Source organism: Phascolarctos cinereus, unplaced genomic scaffold (assembly GCF_003287225.1).
Source record: "Phascolarctos cinereus isolate Bilbo 61053 unplaced genomic scaffold, phaCin_HiC Scaffold_3;HRSCAF=262, whole genome shotgun sequence".
Lineage (NCBI taxonomy): Eukaryota > Metazoa > Chordata > Mammalia > Diprotodontia > Phascolarctidae > Phascolarctos > Phascolarctos cinereus.
The window spans coordinates 252,327,172-252,345,565 of record NW_027555736.1 but is presented as its reverse complement, the minus strand read 5'-3'; the positions used below and the strand labels follow the sequence as shown (position 1 = coordinate 252,345,565).

At 37.2% G+C, this 18,394-nt stretch overlaps 1 protein-coding gene across 1 annotated transcript in view; it reads right to left on the bottom strand.

The window, feature by feature from the left end:
- NIN (ninein) overlaps nt 1-18,394 on the bottom strand; it is a 164,871-nt gene that overhangs the window by 76,293 nt on the left and 70,184 nt on the right. The window contains 2 exon segments of the mRNA XM_021004667.2: nt 6,152-6,319; nt 7,197-7,343. Of these exon segments, the coding sequence (XP_020860326.2) occupies nt 6,152-6,319; nt 7,197-7,343 (315 nt within the window).

Here is an 18,394-nt window from a genome sequence, read left to right as displayed (position 1 = left end):
CAATTTATACCTGCACCCTCTATGTATACTCCTTTTAACTGCCTTAACAGTGATAAAGTTCTTAAAAGTTACAAGTATCATCTTCCTGTATAGGGATGTGAACAGGTTAAGCTTATTGAATCCCTTATGCTTTCTATTTTTTGTTTACCTTTTTATGGTTCTTTTGAGTCTTGTATCTGTAAATCAAATTTTCTGTTCAGTTCTGATCTTTTCATTATGAATGCCAAAAAGTCTTTTATTTCATTGAATATCAATTTTTTCCCCCACAGGATTATACTCAGTTTCACTAGGTAGATGATTCTTGGTTGGAATCTTAGCTCCTTTGCTCTCCAGAATATTATATTCCAAGCCCTCTAATTCTTTAAGGCAGAAGTTTCTAAATCCTTTTATTCTCAAAATATGATATGCAGGATTTTTTTTTTGATTATGACATTCAGGTAGTCCAATAATTCTTAAATTATCTCTCCTGGAGCTCTTTTCCACGTCAATTCTTTTTCCAATGAGATATTTAACATTTTCTTCTACTTTTTCAACCTATTGATTTTGTCTGATTCATTCTTGATGCTTCATTGATGAGTCATATTCCACTTTCCCAATTCTAATTTTTTTTCAATTTATATATTTATTTTTAGTTTTCAACATTCACTTCTATAAGATTTTGAATTCCAATTTTTCTCCCAATCTCTTCCCTCCCCCCACCCTAAAATTCTGATTACCCCTTCTGCATTCTGATTACCCCTTCCCCCAATCTGCCCTCTTTCTATTACCCCGTCCCTTCTCTAATCCTTTCCCCTTCTATTTTCCTGTAGGGTAAGATAGATTTCTATACCCCATTGCCTGTGTATCTTATTTCCCAGTTGCATGCAAAAACAATTTCCAACATTCATTTTTAAAACTTTGAGTTCTAAATTCTTTCCCTTTCTCCCTTCCCTCCCACCCTCATTGAGAGGGCAAGCAGTTCAATATAGGGTATACATGTGTAGTCATGCAAAACACTTCCATAATAGTCATGTGGTGAAAGATTAACTATATTTTCCTCCAACTCACCCCACCCCAACCCCCATTTATTCTATTCTCTCCTTTGACCCTGTCCCTCCTCAAAAGTGCTTGCTTCTGATTACCCCCTCCCCCAATCTGCCCTCCCTGCTATTATTCGCCCACCTCCTTATACCTTTCCCTAGTACGGTCCTATAGGACAAGATAGATTTTCATACCCAATTGAGTGTGTATGTTATTCCCTCCTTAAGCCACATCCAATGAGAGTAAGATTCACTCGTTCCCTCTCACCTCTCACCTCCCTCTTCTTCCCCTCCACTGTAAAAGCTTTTCCTTGCCTCTTTTATGTGAGATAATTTAACCCATTCTACCTCTCCCTTTTTCCTTCTCCCAATTTCTCTCACCCCTTATTTTTTAGATATCATTCCTCCCCGATTGTGATTTTTAAGGAATTATTTTCTTCAGTTAGCTTTTTTACCTCCTTTTCCACTTGGGTAATTCTACTTTTAAAGGAGTTGTTTTCTTCAGTGAATTTCTGTACAGCTGTTCCCACTTTTTGTGCTTCCTTTACCAACCTGTTGACTTTTTCTTCATCATTCTCTTGCATCACTCTCATTTCTATTCGCAATTTTTCTTTTATCTATGATTTTTAAATTCTTTTTGGAGCTCTTCCAGGAGTTCTTTCTAGGCCCGAGACCAATTCACCTTCTTTTGAGGCTTCACAAGTACGCGTTTTAACATTGTTGTCCTCTTCCAAGTTTGTGTTTTGATCTTCTCTGTTACCATAGTAACTTTCTATGGCCATGTTCTTTTTTTTTGTTTTGCCTCATTCTTTGGGCCTATTTCATGACTTTTAAAGTTGAGCATACTTCTGAGGTTGAGAGGGCACTATCACAAGCTTCTTGCACCAGGGGCCCAGGGCCTGACCACTTGCTGGCTGTATGGGTGCTTGAAGCCTCACAGTTGCCTACTGTATCACTGTACTGGGGCTATGGGCCCTTGCTGCTAACCTGTGATGGGGAACAGGGCCTCCCACTGACTTGCTGGGGTGCAGCCTGGTGCTAGCTTGCCCGGATGCTGTTTGCACTGGACCATGCCCCTCTTTTACCAAAGTGAGACAGACCTTTCCTGCTGACCTTTTAGGTTGTTTTGGGGCTGGAAAATTGTTTCACCCCATCTTTTTTGTTGGTTATGCCATATTTTATAGTTGTTTAGAAGTAAATTTGGGAGAGTTCAGGTGAGTTCCTGCCTTATTCCACCATCTTGGCTTTGAACTCCCATAGTCATCATTTCTTACAATTCTATAACAATTAAGTACATGCATGTGCTAAAATTTATTTAGCTTCTCATTATACAGTGAGCACCGCCCCCCTTTTTGTTTTTTTTTTGCAATTCTTTGTTATCACAAAAAGTGCTACTCTAAATATGTTGTATGTAGGGACTTTTTTTTTAATCAGTGGCCTCCTTGAGATATAGGCCTACTAGTGGAATCTTTCAAAGAGTATGGACATTTTAGTCACTTCATTTGCACAATTCTGAATTACTTTCCAATATATTTGTACCGGTTTATAGTTTCACCAACAATGTAGTAGTATGCTCATCGAAGGGAGGGTGAATTGGGCAAAGCAGTAGTCAGAAGCAAAACACTTTTGAAGAGGGACAGGGTGAAAGGAGAGGGAGAATAGAATAAATGGGGAAAAATAGGATGGAGGGAAATAGAGTTAGCAATCATAACTGTGAAAATATTTTTGGAGCAAGTTTCTCTGGAAAAGGCCTCATCTCTCAAATTTATAGAGTAATGAGTCAAATTTATTTAAAAAAAAATAAAGAGCCATTACTTAATTGACAAAAGATCAAAAAGTATGATTTTTATAAAAATTTTTCAAAAATTATGAGTTTTCAGATGAAGTAATCAAAACTATAGCCATATGAAAAAAAATGCGCTAAATCACTTTTTTTTTTTGGTGAGACAATTGGGGTTAAGTGACTTGCCCAGAGTCACACAACCAGTGAGTGTTATATGTCCACCTAGCTGCCCCTCTAAATCACTATTGATAGGAGAAATGCAAATTAAAACAATACTGAGGTACTCTATCAGATGGGCTGATAGGACAGAAAAAGAGAATAAATGTTGGAAAAGATGTGGGAAAACTGAGACACTAGTGCACTGTTGGTGGAATTATGAACTGATTCAAAATTATATAGAGCAATTTGGATATATGTCCAAATACTTATAGCAGTTCTTTTCTGTTGGAAATTGAGAGGATGCCCAATCAATCGGGAGAATGGCTGAACAATCTGTGGTATGATTACAACAGAAGATTATTGTGATATAAGAAATGATGAGCTAGATGCTTTCAGAAAAACCTGGACAGACTTATATGAACTGATGCAAAGTGAAATAAGTAGAACCAGGAGAACACTATACACAGTAACAGCAATATTGTAATATGATCAACCATGAATGACTTAGCTATTCTCAGAAATTATCCAAGACAACTTTGAAGGACTTATCATGAAAAATGCTATCCATCCCCAGAGAAAAAATTGATTGAGTCTGACTACAGATCTTAGCATACTTTTTTCAACTTTAATTTTCTTGGGTTTTTATTTTGGTCTATGTTTTCTTTTACAACATGAAAAATACATTTTGCATGATTACCCATGTATAACCTATATTAAATTGCATGGAATTCAGTTCTAAAAATGAGTGTTGAAAATTGTTTTTATAAGTAATTGGGGGAAAATAAAATATCAAATTAAAAAAAGAAATAGTAAAAATTTACTAGATAAAAAAAGCTGCATCTACAAATTAATCTTAGGAGCTACAGTATCATCTTTGCATGTAGGATGTAAACAGTATAACCTTACCGAATCCTTATGATGTCCTTTTCCTGTTTACCGTTTTATGTTTCTCTTGAGTCTTGCTTTGAATGACTAGTCAGCTCTGGTCTTTTCATCAGGAATGCTTTAAAGTACTCAATTTCATTAAATGTCCATTTTTCCCCAGCAGGATTTCACTCAATTTTGCAAAGTTAAATTTAAAACTCAAAAGCTTATGTAAGTGATTGTTGAAAACTATAAATAAATTAATTTTTAAAAGAGTTTGGATTGACAGTTGGGGAATGGCTGAACAAGTTGTGGTTTATGAATGTAATGTAATACTATTGTGCTATAAGAAAGAAGGAGCAGGCAGACTTCAGAAAAACCTGGAAAGACCTGTACGGACTGATGCTGAGTAAAGTGAGCAGAACCAGGAGAATACTGTACACAATAACAGCCATATTGCGTGACGAATGACTTTGACAGAGTTAGTTCTTATCAGCAATGCAAGGATCTAAGACATCTCCAAAAGTCTCATGATGGAAAATGCTACCCACATCCAACGAAAGAACTATGGAGTTTGAATGCAAATCGAAGCATCCTATTTGTTCCCCTTCTCCTTTGCTGTTTTGTTTTATTGCTTCATTCTCATGGTTCCTCCTGCTAGTTCTAATTGTTCTTTACATCATGACTAATGGGAAAATATGCTTAATATGAATGTATTAAGTAGAGCCTATATCAGATTGCACATCATCTTGGGGGGCGGGGAGAAAACTGAAAACTCAAAATCTTATGGAAGTGAGTGTTGAAAACTAAAAATAAGTAAATTAATTATTTAAAAAAATTTACTAACCATCAATTAGAATACTGAATTAAAAAAAAGTATTCTTATTCATATTTGCTCATTATTGTCCTAGAAGGTATGCTGTATTGAATCATTCAGCAACAGAGTATATTAATTCAAGTTCCATTTGAAAGAAAAGAGACAGAAACCACTTACCTCTAAACCTTCTAAGGAAATAATCAGTCATGGAAATTGATGAACCCGTTATATTTCCCTTAAAACTTGACCCTCTTCCAAACTCCTCTATTTCTGTTGCTTATATCACTTCAAAAATTCTAGTAACTTTTGCTTCTTCCCGTCTCTCACCCCTAATATCCAAATATTTGTTAAGTTTTAGATATAGTATTTACCTTGGCAATAACTCTTTCATCTTTTCCCTTTACTTATACTGCCACCACTGTGCCAGTTTAATTCATTTAGCTCATCTGCACTGTTGAAATACCCTCTTCACTATAATAGATGACATTTATATAACGCTTAAACATATGAAGTGTCTTACATACATGTTTTGAACTCTATCTTTAGTTTTCTCCTTCCAATCCATTCTTCACACAGTTTCCAAAATAACTTCCCTGAAGTACAAGCTTAATCATGTTACTTGAATACTTAAAAGACTTAACTCCTTTTTGTTTCCAGGATAAAATGTTAAAGCCTAGCACTCCACAACATAACTTCAACTTATCTTTTCATCCTCATTTTGAAGAGGCAGTGCTGAATAACAGATAGAAAACTGGCCTCAAAACAAAGAAGATTTTGGTTTAAGTCTCTCTTCTGATACAAAGTAGACATATGACCATGCACTAGCACATAACCACTCAGTGCTGTAAGGCATCTAAGAATATAAGTGCTGCAGAAAAGGTACCTGCCTGGATTGGCCATAGTAGTTTCCTTACCAGGGAGTTTCTCATACTAATGAAGACATAAGTCCAGTCCCTCTGCCTATACTATCTCCTCCACATGTTTATGACAAACTGACTACTAGTGCTAATTTTTTCCTAAAATCTTTCCTGTCTCTATGCATTTGTACCAGTTGTACCCAAAACCTGAAATATACTAAATTACTCTACTGTTGAAATTATCTTCTTTCAAGTACACCTTGGGTGCCACTGGTTCCATGTAAGCTTCCCTGGCTCCCCTGACTAGGTGAAAGAGATTTTTCTTTCTTCAAATTTCTTATCACACTTTGTTTAAATCTCTTCTTAGTCTTTAGCAATTTTAGTTTGTATTATACTTATTTGCACATTTTTTAAAATCTTCTACATGAAACTATCAACTGCTTGAAAGCAATGACTGCTTTTCATCTTTGTATCTCCAATGTCCAGTACAGTGCTTTGTACATAGAGTGCTCAATAAATAATTACTAAAGAAATAATTATTAAATAAATTAAATTATTAAATAATTGAGTCAAAAAGTAGAGTTTCAAAAAGAATTATTATTTAAGATGTTTCATTGATGATGCTAATTTTTTTCTCCATTTGCTGAGTTACCTTTAAGATCTCCTGGCCATTCTCAATGCCCTCTTCATTCCAGGTGTCAAGTATTTGCTCCACAGAGCCATACCCCATTCCATCATCGAGGCAAGAGAATAATCTGAAGGTAATTGAACTTGTAATTGCTGAAGAAGTCATGGTGCGTCTCCCACTTTCATCAAAAGACTAGAAGAGGGAGAGAAATTCTGTAGGCTCAGCTTGGCCCTGCATATTTCACTGCTACAGTTGGCAGATGCTGGTTAAAAGACTGGAATTTATTGGTCCTATTTAGGTGACCACAACAAGAAAAAGACATATAATTCTAGAAAATACTTCAGCTGAGAAAGAAGTCCTTCTATCCTTTTAATCTCCTTCTCCTTAGAATACTAAGACTATGAAGTTTCCTAAAAAAACCAAACAAACCCTACCTAACAATAGGTTTTCTAAAATGAGTAAAGAAGCCTGTTCTATTTTAAGCAAAACCTTCTAATTCAGAGGTGATGTTAACAGGCTAAATAAATGGGTTATTAAAAACACAAAAATATCTGAAAACCAATTTTTGTCTTTCCTAACTTTTATCTCACTCCTCAAGATTTGTGACTTTCTATACCAATGACATTATAGCATAAAATAAGGATGTTGCATATAAGAGCTGAATTTCTTATCTCCCAAAAGAACCAAGAGTGGTTTCTGGCAGTGAGGGTTATGGGATCCTTTGGGAATTTGATAACAGTTACTAGAGGAATCTTCATGGAAACTCAATGATATCAGACGCATAAAGGGTCAGAAAGAGAGGGGAATTGGAAATATCTCTCAACTCTGTCAAATTATCTGAAGCTGGAAAAATGGCTACTAACAGCAACTAGTAGCAGAACTTGTCCCAACTTGTAGCAAAAGTATTCCCCTGCTTCAGGTCAGGTTTATGCAAATTTTACTATCCCTTCCCTTTAAATTATGGTTTTTTTTGGAGACTCTTACTCCTGATCTTATTGATCACTGGCAAATAGTCAAACAACTTTCTAACTCCACTTCATGGAGAAATAATTTTCTATGTGACCCTTACCTGCATGGAAAGCTGCCTTTTCAACTGTCTATAAGGAGTTGATGCTGATGTTGTAAGGGGTTTTCCATTTTTAAACAAACCATAGAAAAAATCTTTCAAATTCATTGTATCATCAGGCTTAAGATCATGGAAGATATCTTCAAATATCTGGAAAGAAGTTAAGCAAGAATATAAATCTTAAAATACTTCTTTGTTCACATAAGAAGTTGTAAATAAATAAATACTTCTCAAATGCCTTGCAAGTTTCTTGCCTCCGTGTGTGTGTGTGTGTGTGTGTGTGTGTGTGTGTGTGTGTGTGCAGGTGCAGCATCATAACAAACCTGCCAAGTAGGTATTTCCCATATTACAGATAGGTGCAATCTTTGATAGGTTAAGTAATATGCTTCAATACAAAGTACTGGAGTACTGAAGTTTGGAAAAAGGTTGCTAATGAAACTTAAAAGTTTTCAATTGTCGTTGGTTGTGCTAGAGCACAGACTCAAACTCGGGCTGATTCTAAATCTTATGCCCTTTCCATGAGAATACCTCTGTGGACTAATGGCTGAGTTCCTTCTCTACATTTAGGCAGTGGCACCTGGCAGCTGAATTTCCAGAGATAAGAATGGTCAGAGTAAAAGAAAATTCCCAAGTAGGTTGGAGCAGCATTTGGATCATTATCTAGGGAGAGGTATTTACTTGAGTTGATGGTCCTGATCCTTCTATGTATAGCGGCGGGTGAGGAAGAGAGGAGGTATGGAGTTAAAATAAATGGCTGTGTAGGAGCAGCAAGGTGGTGCGGTGGATAGAGCACCAGCCCTAGAGTGAGGAGGATCTGACTTCAAATCCTGCCTCAAACACTTGACACTTACTAGCTGTGTGATCCTGGACAAGTCACTTAACCCCAACTGTCTCTCCAAAAAAAAAAAAAAAGAATAAATAGCTGTGTGAACTAAAGGTCATAGGATTAAAAATGAGAGGGAAAGGAATAAATATATACATCCCAGTCTCAGTTTGAGGGTTGACTTTATTTCTGTAAGAAAACATTGCTACTATTTAAAATGGAAATAAAAATAAAGAAAACTTGTCTTGTGGTCAAGACAATAAAAAACTAGAGTACTGAAGAGTGCACAAAGGAATTTTTACTAATGAAGTGCTTATTTTCATTCAAGACTATCCCATATAAGAAATGAACAGGCTGACTTCAGAAAAACCTAGAAAGACTTGTATAGTCTGATGCTGAGTGAAGTGAGCAGAACCAAGAGAACGTTGTACACAATAACAGCCACGTTGTGCGATGACTAATATTGATAAACTTAACCCTTCTCAGCAATACAAGGATCTAAGACATCTCCAAAGGCCTTGTGTTGGAAAATGCTATCTACATCCAAAGAAAGAACTATGGAAATTGAATCACTATCATTTTTTTTCTCTTCTGTTGAGCTTTGTTTCCTCTTTCTGATGGCTCCTCCTATCGGTTTTAATTTTTACTTACAACTTCACTAATGTGAAAATATGTTTAATAGGAATGTAAATGTATAGCCTATATCAATCAGATTGTGTGCCATCTTGGGGAGGGTGGCGGGGAGGAAGGGGGAGAAAAGTTTTAAACTCAAACGCATATGGAAGTGATTGTTGATAAATCAAAATAAATTAATAAAATTTTAAAAAAGTAAAAAAACAAAAAACAAAAAAAAATGACTATCCCAAAACCATTGTCAGTGGAAGTCTAAGAGACTTTGGAAGATGCAGCAATCTAACGCAAAACATTCACCCCAAAAAAGTCTTTTTGGGATTTTTACTTCTGCTGGGCCTGTCAAAAGGATGAACTTGGATAATTAAATTGATATACTGAGAAGCAGAATTGTTCCTCAATTACAAAAGCTCCAAAATGGAGATGGAATATTATAATGTGATTTTGAAATACACATCATAAAAGGTTAAGAAATTTATCCAATAATTTTTTTAAAAATCTAATTTTCAATTTTATTTTTTCTTCCTCCCAACTTCACTTCCTTTATAATGAACAAAAGGAGAAAAATAAAAAACCTTATAACAAATATGCATAGTCAAGCAAAACAAATTCACACACAGACCATTTCCAAAAACATATGCCTCATTCTTCACTTTAAATGCATCATCTCTCTATCAGAAGATGAGAAGCATCATTACTAATCCCCCATAAGTTGTTCATTACATTGAGGGAGTAGTCAAGTTTTCCAAAGTGGTTTTTCTTTATAATGTAGTTATCATATAAATTGTTCTTCTAATTCTTCTCAATACTCTCTAAGTCACCTCGTATAAGTCTTCTTCCCAGTATTCTTGGAAATGGTTCATTAGTTCATTTTGCACAAAAGAGTAGCTATAAATGTTTTTGTAAACATAAATACTTTTCTCTCTCTTCAATTTCTTCAGAGGTATAGGCCTAGTAGTAGTAACATTGAGTTAAAAGGTTTAGTTTAGTGACTTTTGGAGAATAGCTGCTATCTAATTTGGTCCAATTAGCTTGACAATGATGCATAGCTCCACCAATAATGCATCGGTGTGTCTATTTTCCAGCAGTCTCTATAACATTTGTCATTTTCTTTTATTGTCATTTTTTCCCTAATCTAAGAACCACAGAGTTGTTTTAATACCCATTTGTCTAATTATTACTGACATGGAGCATTTTTCATATGGTTACTGAGGCACATAAAGTGGTGGATATAGTGCTGGGTCTTGAATCAAGAAAATCTAAGGTCAAATCTGGCCTTAGATACTTACTAGCTATGACCTTGGGCAAGCCAATTAACCTTTATTTGCCTCAGTTTCCTCAACTATAAAATGAGGATAATAATAGCATTGACCTCCCAGTGTTGTTGCAAGGATAAAAATGAGACATTTGTAAGGAACTTGGCATGTAGTGCCTGGCACATAATAGGTGCTTTTTAAATGCTAGCTTTGATTTCTTCCTTAGAATACTGACTGTTTATATCTTTGATCACTTGCATAATAGGAAATGGCATTTGCTTTTATACATTTGAATCTGTTCATTTCGTATTTTGAAAATGAGACCTTTATCAGAAGCTTGATGAAAAGAATTTTTTTCAGTAGCCTGCTTCCTTTCTAATTTTAGTTTCATTGGTTTTGATTCTATAAAAATATTTAAAATTTTATGTATTCAAAAACAACAGTTTTAATTTCTAGGATAGTCACTATCTTTTTATTTGCTCATGCTCTCTTCCCCTACTAATAGATTTGAATGGTATTTTTTCCTTGCTCTTCTAACTTGTTTATGATATTACCTTTATGTGATGTCATGCATCTCTTTGCAGCTCAAACTGGTACATCATGTGAAATATTGGTCTACACATAGGTTTGGCCAGACTCTTTTCCAGCTTTTTAAGTTTTGGTTTTAAGTTTAAGGTTTGACTTACACCAGTCCCTACACCAGTAGCTAGAATCTTCAGATTTATTGAACACTGTTATTTTGTTTATTTGGTTTTGTATTTTGTATATCTAGGAGGCAGCTAGGTAGCTCAGTGGATACAGTGTTGGACCTAGAGTCAGGAAGAACTATGCTCAAATCCAGCCTCAGACACTTACTAGCTGTGTGTCCCTGGGCAAGTGACTTAACCTCTGTTTGCTTTAATTCACTGGAAAAGGAAATGGCAAGTCACTTCAATATTTTTGTCAAGAAAAGCTTATGGACAGTATGGTCCACAGGGTCATGAAGAATCAAACACAACTGAACAATAACAACATTTTGTATATATAATGCATTCCACTGACTGACCTCTTTATTTTTTAACCAGCATCAAATACATTTGAAAATAACAATTAATAGTAATAGCATTTGCATAGCACTTTAAGGTTTGCAAAATGCTTTTAAAATATTTCATTTTGGTTCTTCTCAAAAGAGTTAAGGAGGGAGGAGGGAGCCGAAATGGAGGAGTCGAGGCAGCAACCCAGCCCAACTCTTTCAACATTCCCCTGCAAACAACTTTAAAATAATGCATCAGATCAAATTCTGGAGAAGCATAGCTAACAAAAGGTCAAGGTTTTTTCCAGTCCAAGACAATTTAAGAGGTCCACAGGAGAGGTCTGTGTTACCTGGGTGGGGACTAGTTCAGAGTGAACACCACAGCAACACCAGCTGTGGGCTGCAGCAACAGCCCTGTAGCAGCCTCACAATTTCTCACCCAGAGACTATAAGGTGGTTGGACATCAGATCATAAAGAGATTATGCAGGACCATTTGCTAGCACTGGGTGTAGGAGCTGGCACTATTTGGCAACTTCCTTGCCCTACACAGTTCAGGGTTGCAGTTCCACGGCAAAGGAGTCACAAGGGAGCAGGGGCCCTAGTCCCAGCTCCAGGGCAAGAAGAAGCACTAGAGCTTGTGACTGCAGGGTAATAGGGGACCTGGTCACAATTCCAGGACTAAGAAGAGTCCTAGAACCTGTGGCTACTGTGGAAGTGGATGCTTTAAGTAAAGGCCAGATTACAAACCAGAAGAACAGTGACCATGACACTACTTGAATCACATCAGCTTGGAAGCACTGAAAACTTGCAGACCCCCCAAAACTAGCTCTTAAAATAGCATGAAAAACCTGAAGCTTGTGACAGTGTCTCCCCATCACCAGGTGAGCAAAGCTGAACTATAACATGAAATTCAAAGTCAAGAAACAATCTGGGGAAATGAGAGAGAAGAAGAAGAAGAAGAAGAAGAAGAAGAAGAAGAAGAAGAAGAAGAAGAAGAAGAAGAAGAAGAAGAAGAAGAGAAGAAGAAGAAGAAGAAGAAGAAGAAGAAGAAGAAGAAGAAGAAGAAGAAAAAGAAAAAGAAGAAGAAAAGAAGAAGAGGGAGAGGAAGAAGAGGGAGAGGAAGAAGAGGGAGAGGAAGAAGAGGAAGAGGAAGAAGAGGAGGAAGAAGAAGAAGAACTTGAGCATAAAAAGCTACTATAGTGGCAGGGAAGACAAGACACAAACTCAAAACAAGACAACAATGTGAAAATAGTTATAACCAAAGCATCAAAGAAAAATGAGAATTAGACACAAGGCCAAAAAGAATCCTGGAAGAGTTAAATGGAGAGATGAGGGTGTCAGAGGAAAAACTGGCAAGTTAGCAATGCAAGAAAACCATGCAAAGAGCATTAACACCTTGGCAAAAGAGGCACAAAAAATGCAATCAGCCAAATGGCAAAAAATTTTTAAAATACCAAAAAAAGAAGTCCTTAAAAAGTAGAATTGGACAAATGGAGAAAAGTACAAAAGCTTGCTGAAGAAAATAATTATTTAAAAATTAGAATTGGGCAAGTGGAAATTAATGATCCCATGAAGTAAGACATCAAAAACAATAAAATAAAGTCAAAAGAATGAAAAAAAATTTTTAATGGTAAATATCTCATCAGAAAATAAACTGACCTGGAAAATAGGTCATGGAGAGATGATTTAAGAATAATCAGATTCCTTGAAAGCCATAATCAAGAAACGAGCCTAGATATCATATTTCAAGAATTTATAAAGGAAAACCACATGGAAATCTTAGAATCATCGGGGAAAATATAAGTTGAAAGAATCCATTGATCACCTCCTGAAAGACATCCAAAAATGAAAACTACCAGGAATATTATAGCCAAATTCCAGAGCTCCCAGGTCAAGGAGAAAATATTGCAAGCAGCCAGAAAGAAACAATTCAAGTATCATGAAGCCACATTCAGGATCACACAAGATTTGGCAGCTTACACATAAAAGAAGTGGAGGGTTTGGGACAAAGGAGCTAAGATTACAACCCAGAATTACCTACCCAAAAAAACTGAGTATAATGCTTCAGGGGGAAAAGTGGACATTTAATAAAATGGAGGATTTTCAAGTATTCCCCATGAAAAAACTAGAGCTGAAAAGAAAATTTGACATTCAAACAAGACTCAAGAGAAGCATAAATATGTAAACATAAATAAAAAATCATAAGGGACTTGATGAGATTAAACTGTTGACATCCCTACAAGTGAAAATGATAACTGTAACACCTAAGAACTTTATAATTATTGAGATTGTTAGAAGGAGTCTATATAGAGGGCACAGGTTTCAGTCATTTGAGATGAGATGATCTCAAAAAAAAATGAAGGGGTAAGAAAGAGGGATACACTGTGAGAAGGGGAAAGGGAGAGAAAGGATCAAAGGAATTATCTCACATAAAAGAAGCCAAAAAGGGAAAGTTTTTAAAGTAGAGGGGAAAATGGGGGGGGGGATTGTCAAGTAATGCTTGAACCTCATTCTCAATGGAATTGGTTCAAAGAGGGAAGAATAGACACACACACACACACACACACACACACACACACACACACACACACTCACCCACTGACACACACAAAACTGGGTACAGAAATTTATCTTGCCGAACAGGGAAATAGGAGGGAAAGAGCATAAGAAAAAAGGAGGGGGGCGTGATAAAAGGAGAGCAGATTGAGGGAGGCAGTGGTCAAAAACAAAACAGATCTTTGAGGAGAGACAGAGTAAAAAGAGAAAAAGAAGGATAAACAGAAGAAAATAGGATGGAGGTAAATACACAATAATTATAACATTGAATATGAATGAGATGAACTCACCCATAAAACAGAATTGAATAAAAGAATGTATTAGAAACTAGAATCCAACAATATGCTATTTACAAGAAATACACTTGAAACAGAAAGATGCACAGAATCAAAATAAGGGTTAGAGCAGAATCTATTATGCTTAAGCTGAGCTTAAAAATAAAGAGAGGCAAGGATAGCAATTATGATCTTAGACAAAGCAAAAGCAAACATACACCTAATTAAAAGAAATAATCAGAGAAATCACATTTTGCTAAAAGGTACCTTAGACAATGAAGTAATATCAAAACTAAAATATATGCACCAAATAGGAAAGGATACAAATTCTTAAAGAAAAAGTTAAATGAGTTACAGGGGAAACAAAGACTAAAACTATACTACCAGGGAACCTCAACTCTTCTCTCTCGGGGCTAGATTAATCTAACCATTAAATAGGAAAGAAGTTAAAAGATAAATAGAATTTTAGAAAACCTAGAAATTGTAGACCTTTAGAGAAAAATTAATGGGAATAAAAAGTATGCCTTTTATTCAGCAATACATGACACCTTCACAAAAATTGACCATACGGAGGCAAAGCCAAGATGGTGGAGTAAAGGCAGGGATTGGCCCGAGCTCTCTTCAATAACCCCCCAAATGCTTTTTTAAATGACTCTAAACAAATTCTAGAGCAGCAGACCTCACAAAAGATGAGCAGGAAAGATCTGTTGCACCAGGGTGAGAGAGGCGCATACTACAGCACAGGCTGCACCAGAGAACACCAGGCCCAAGCAAACCTGGAGCAGGCGTTGCAGCCACTGAATCATGAGAAGCAGTGGTGGTTTCCAGACCCCTCAGCCCACAGATGTCAAAAAAAAAAGGTCATCAGGAAAGCTCTATTGCACCTGAGTGAGAATGGAGTGCAGTCCAGTGAAGGTAACGCAAGCATAGCTCCAGCCTCAGCAAACCAGGAGGAGAAAACATCACAAGCAGCCAGAAGGAAACAATTCAAGTATTATGGAAAGACAATCAGGATAATACAAAATTTAGCAGCTTCTACATTAAAACATTAGAGGGCTTGAAATATGACATTCCAGAGGTTAAAGGAGCTAGGATCAAAACCAAGAATCACCTACCCAGCAAAACTGAGTATAATCCTTCAGGGGAAAAAATGGATATTCAGTGAAATAGAATATTTTCAAGCATTCTTGATGAAAAGACCAGAGCTGAATAGAAAATTTGACTTTCAAATAAAAAACTCAAGAGAAGCATGAAAAGGTAAACAGGAAGGAGAAATGATAAGGGACTTATTAAAGTTGAACTGTTTACATTCCTACATGGAAGATGATATTTGTAACTCATGAGACCTTTCTGAGTGTTAGGGTAGCTGGAGGGAATATGTGTGTGTGTGTGTGTGTGTGTGTGTGTGTGTGTGTGTGTGTGTGTGTGTGTGTGTGTAGACAGAGGGGACAGGGTAAGTTGAATATGAAGGGATGATATCGAAAAAAGAAAGTTAAGAGGTGACAGAGAAGCTTGTATTGGGAGAAGGAGAAAGGAAGAGGTAGAATAATAAATTATCTCACATAAAAGAGACATGAAAAAGCTTTTACAGTGGAGGGGAAGAGGTGGAAGGTGAGAAGGAATGAGTGAACTTTACTCTCATTGCATTTGGTTTAAGGAAGGAATAACATACACACCCAATTGAGTATGAAAATCTATCTTACCCTTTAGGAAAACAGGGGGGAAAGGGGTGGGTGGTGATAGAAAGGAGAGCAGATTGGGGGAGGGGGTAATCAGAAGAAAACACTTTTGAGGAGGAACAGGGTCAAATAAGAGAATAGAAAAAAGACGGCAGGATAGGATGGAGAGAAATATAGTTAGCCTTGCCAAGCCTCAGGGAGCGAAGCCAAGATGACAGAGTGAAAGCAGTGACTTGCTTGAGCTCTCCCCCAAACCCCTCCACATACTCATAAAAATGGCTCTAAACAAATTCTGAAGCAGCAGAACCCACAAAAAGACAGAGTGAAACAAATTTCCAGCTCAAGACAACCTGGATGATTGATCAGAAAGGTGTATCGCGCCGGGCTGGGAGCGCAGCTCAGTGTGTTGTGGGTGTGCAGGCCGCAGCATGGGCGTGCAGGCCACAGGGAACCAGGAGCAGGACTCAGAGGACTGAATCTTGGGCAGCTGTGGAGGTTTCCAGACTCCTCAACCCACTAATGCCAAAGGCAACTTAGAAGGTCAGTGGGAAAAGTCTGTTTCTGTAGGTGCTGAGAAAGGAAGGCGGGGTTTCAGCTTCATTCCCCAAGAGCAGTCCTTGGGGGGAGCAGCTGCTTCCCGAGCTTCCGGCCTACAGACTAAGGGGGAATCCAGTGGCTGATCAGAGAGGGATTGCAGGGATCTCTTTGCCAGTGCTGAGGCAGGAATCTCTTGCTTTGCCCTGTTTGGATCTGGGTCACAGTTCTGGGCGCGGTGCTGGGGTGAGGAGGAGTGCTGGCATGGTGGAGCTTGAGTGGCTGTGGAGAGGAACCCTCCTCACAGTTACAGGACAGAAAGGAATACTTGTGGTCACAGGCCAGGAAAGGAGTAAACACCTGCCCCTTATCATACCACCTTGGAAGAACTGAAAATTTACAGGTCCCTACAAGTATCTCTGAAAACAGCTGTACAAACCCCTGAAGCTTGGGACAGTACATTCTCCACATTGGAAGCAGACTCTTACCTTAACAAAGAGTTTAAAACTCAAGTAATTGGCCGGGATCATGAGCAAGCAGTGCAAAAAGAGTCAGACTATATTATCTTACTTTGGTGACAAAGAAGATCAAAATATACAACCAGAAGAAGACAACAAAGTCAAAGCTCCTACATCCAAAGCCTCCAAGAAAAATATGAATCAGTCCCAGGCCTTGGAAGAGCTCAAAAGGATTTTGAGAAGCAAGTAAGGGAAGCAGAGGAAAAACTGGGAAGAGAAATGAGATGATGCAAGAAAATCATGAAAAACAAGTCAACAGCTTGCTAAAGGAGACCCAAAAAAATACTGAAGAAATAACACCTTAAAAAATAGCCTAACCCAAATGGCAAAAGAGGTCCAAAAAGCCAATGAGGAGAAAAATGCCCTAAAAAGAAAAATTGGCCAAATGGAAAAGGAAGTCCAAAAGATTACTGAAGAAAATACTTCCTTAAAAATTTAGAGCAATTGGAAGCTAGTGACTTTATGAGAAATCAAGACACTGTAAAACAAATCCAAAAGAATGAAAAATTAGAAAACAATGTGAAATATCTCATTGGAAAAACAACTGACCTGGAAAATAGATCCAGGAGAGAGAATTTAAAAATTATTGGACTATCTGAAAGCCATGATCAAAAAAAGAGCCTAGACATCATCTTTCAAGAAATTATCAAGGAAAACTGCCCTGATATAGTAGAACCAGAGGGCAAAATAGAAATTGAAAGAATCCACAGATCTCTCCTGAAAGAGATCCCCAAAGGAAAACTCCTAGGAATATTATAGCCAAATTCCAGAGTTCCCAGGTCAAGGAGAAAATATTACAAGCTGCCAGAAGGAAACAATTCAAGTACTGTGGAAACACAATCAGGATAACACAAGATTTAGCAGGTTCTACATTAAAGGACCGCAGGGCATGGAATATAATATTCCAGAGGGCAAAGGAGATAGGATTACAACCAAGAATCACCTACCCAGCAAAACTGAGTATAATCCTTCAGGGGAAAAAATGGTCATTCAGTGAAATAGAGGACTTTCAAGCATTCCTGATGAAAAGACCAGAGCTGAATAGAAAATTTGACTTTCAAATACAGGACTCAAGTGGAACATGAAGAGGTAAACAGGAAAGAGAAATCATAAGAGACTTATTAAGATTGAACTGTTTACATTCCTGCATGGAAAGATGATATTTATAACTCATGAGACCTTTGTCAGTATTAGGGTAGTTGGAGGAAAAAAATTATATGTATGTAGATAGATAGATAGATGGCACAGGGTGAGTTGAAGATTAAGGGGTCATATCTGGAGAATAAAATTAAGGGATGGGGGAGGATTATACTCAGAGAAGAAGAAAGGGAGAGGTAGAATGGGGTAAATTATCTCACAAAGAAAAAACAGAAAAGAAAAGTCTCTTACAGTGGAAGGGAAGCAGGTGAGAGGGAATGAGTAAATCTTATTCTCATAGGATTTGGCTTAAGGAGGAATAACATACACATTCAATTGGGTATGGAATCTGTCTTACCCTACAGAAAATAGGGGGAGAAGGGGACAAGAGAGCAGGGGGATGATAGAGAGGAGGGCAGATTGAAAAGGGTAATCAGAAGTAAATACTTCTGAGGAGGACAGGGTCAAAAGAAAGAATAGAATAAATGGGAGGGCAGATAGGATTAAGGGAAATAGAGTTAGTTTTTCACAACATGTCTACTATGGAAGTGTTTTGCATAACTGCACATGTACAACGTATATTGAGTTGCTTGCCTTTTCAATGAGGGTGGGTGGGAGGGAGGAAGAGAAAAATTTGAAACCTAAAGTTTTAAAAACATGTTTTAAAAAAAAGTTTTCACATGCTACTGGGAAATAAGAAATACAGGAAATGGGGTACAGAAGTCTATCTTGCCCTACAGGAAAATATAAGGGGAAGGGGATAAGAGAAGGGGTGAGAGA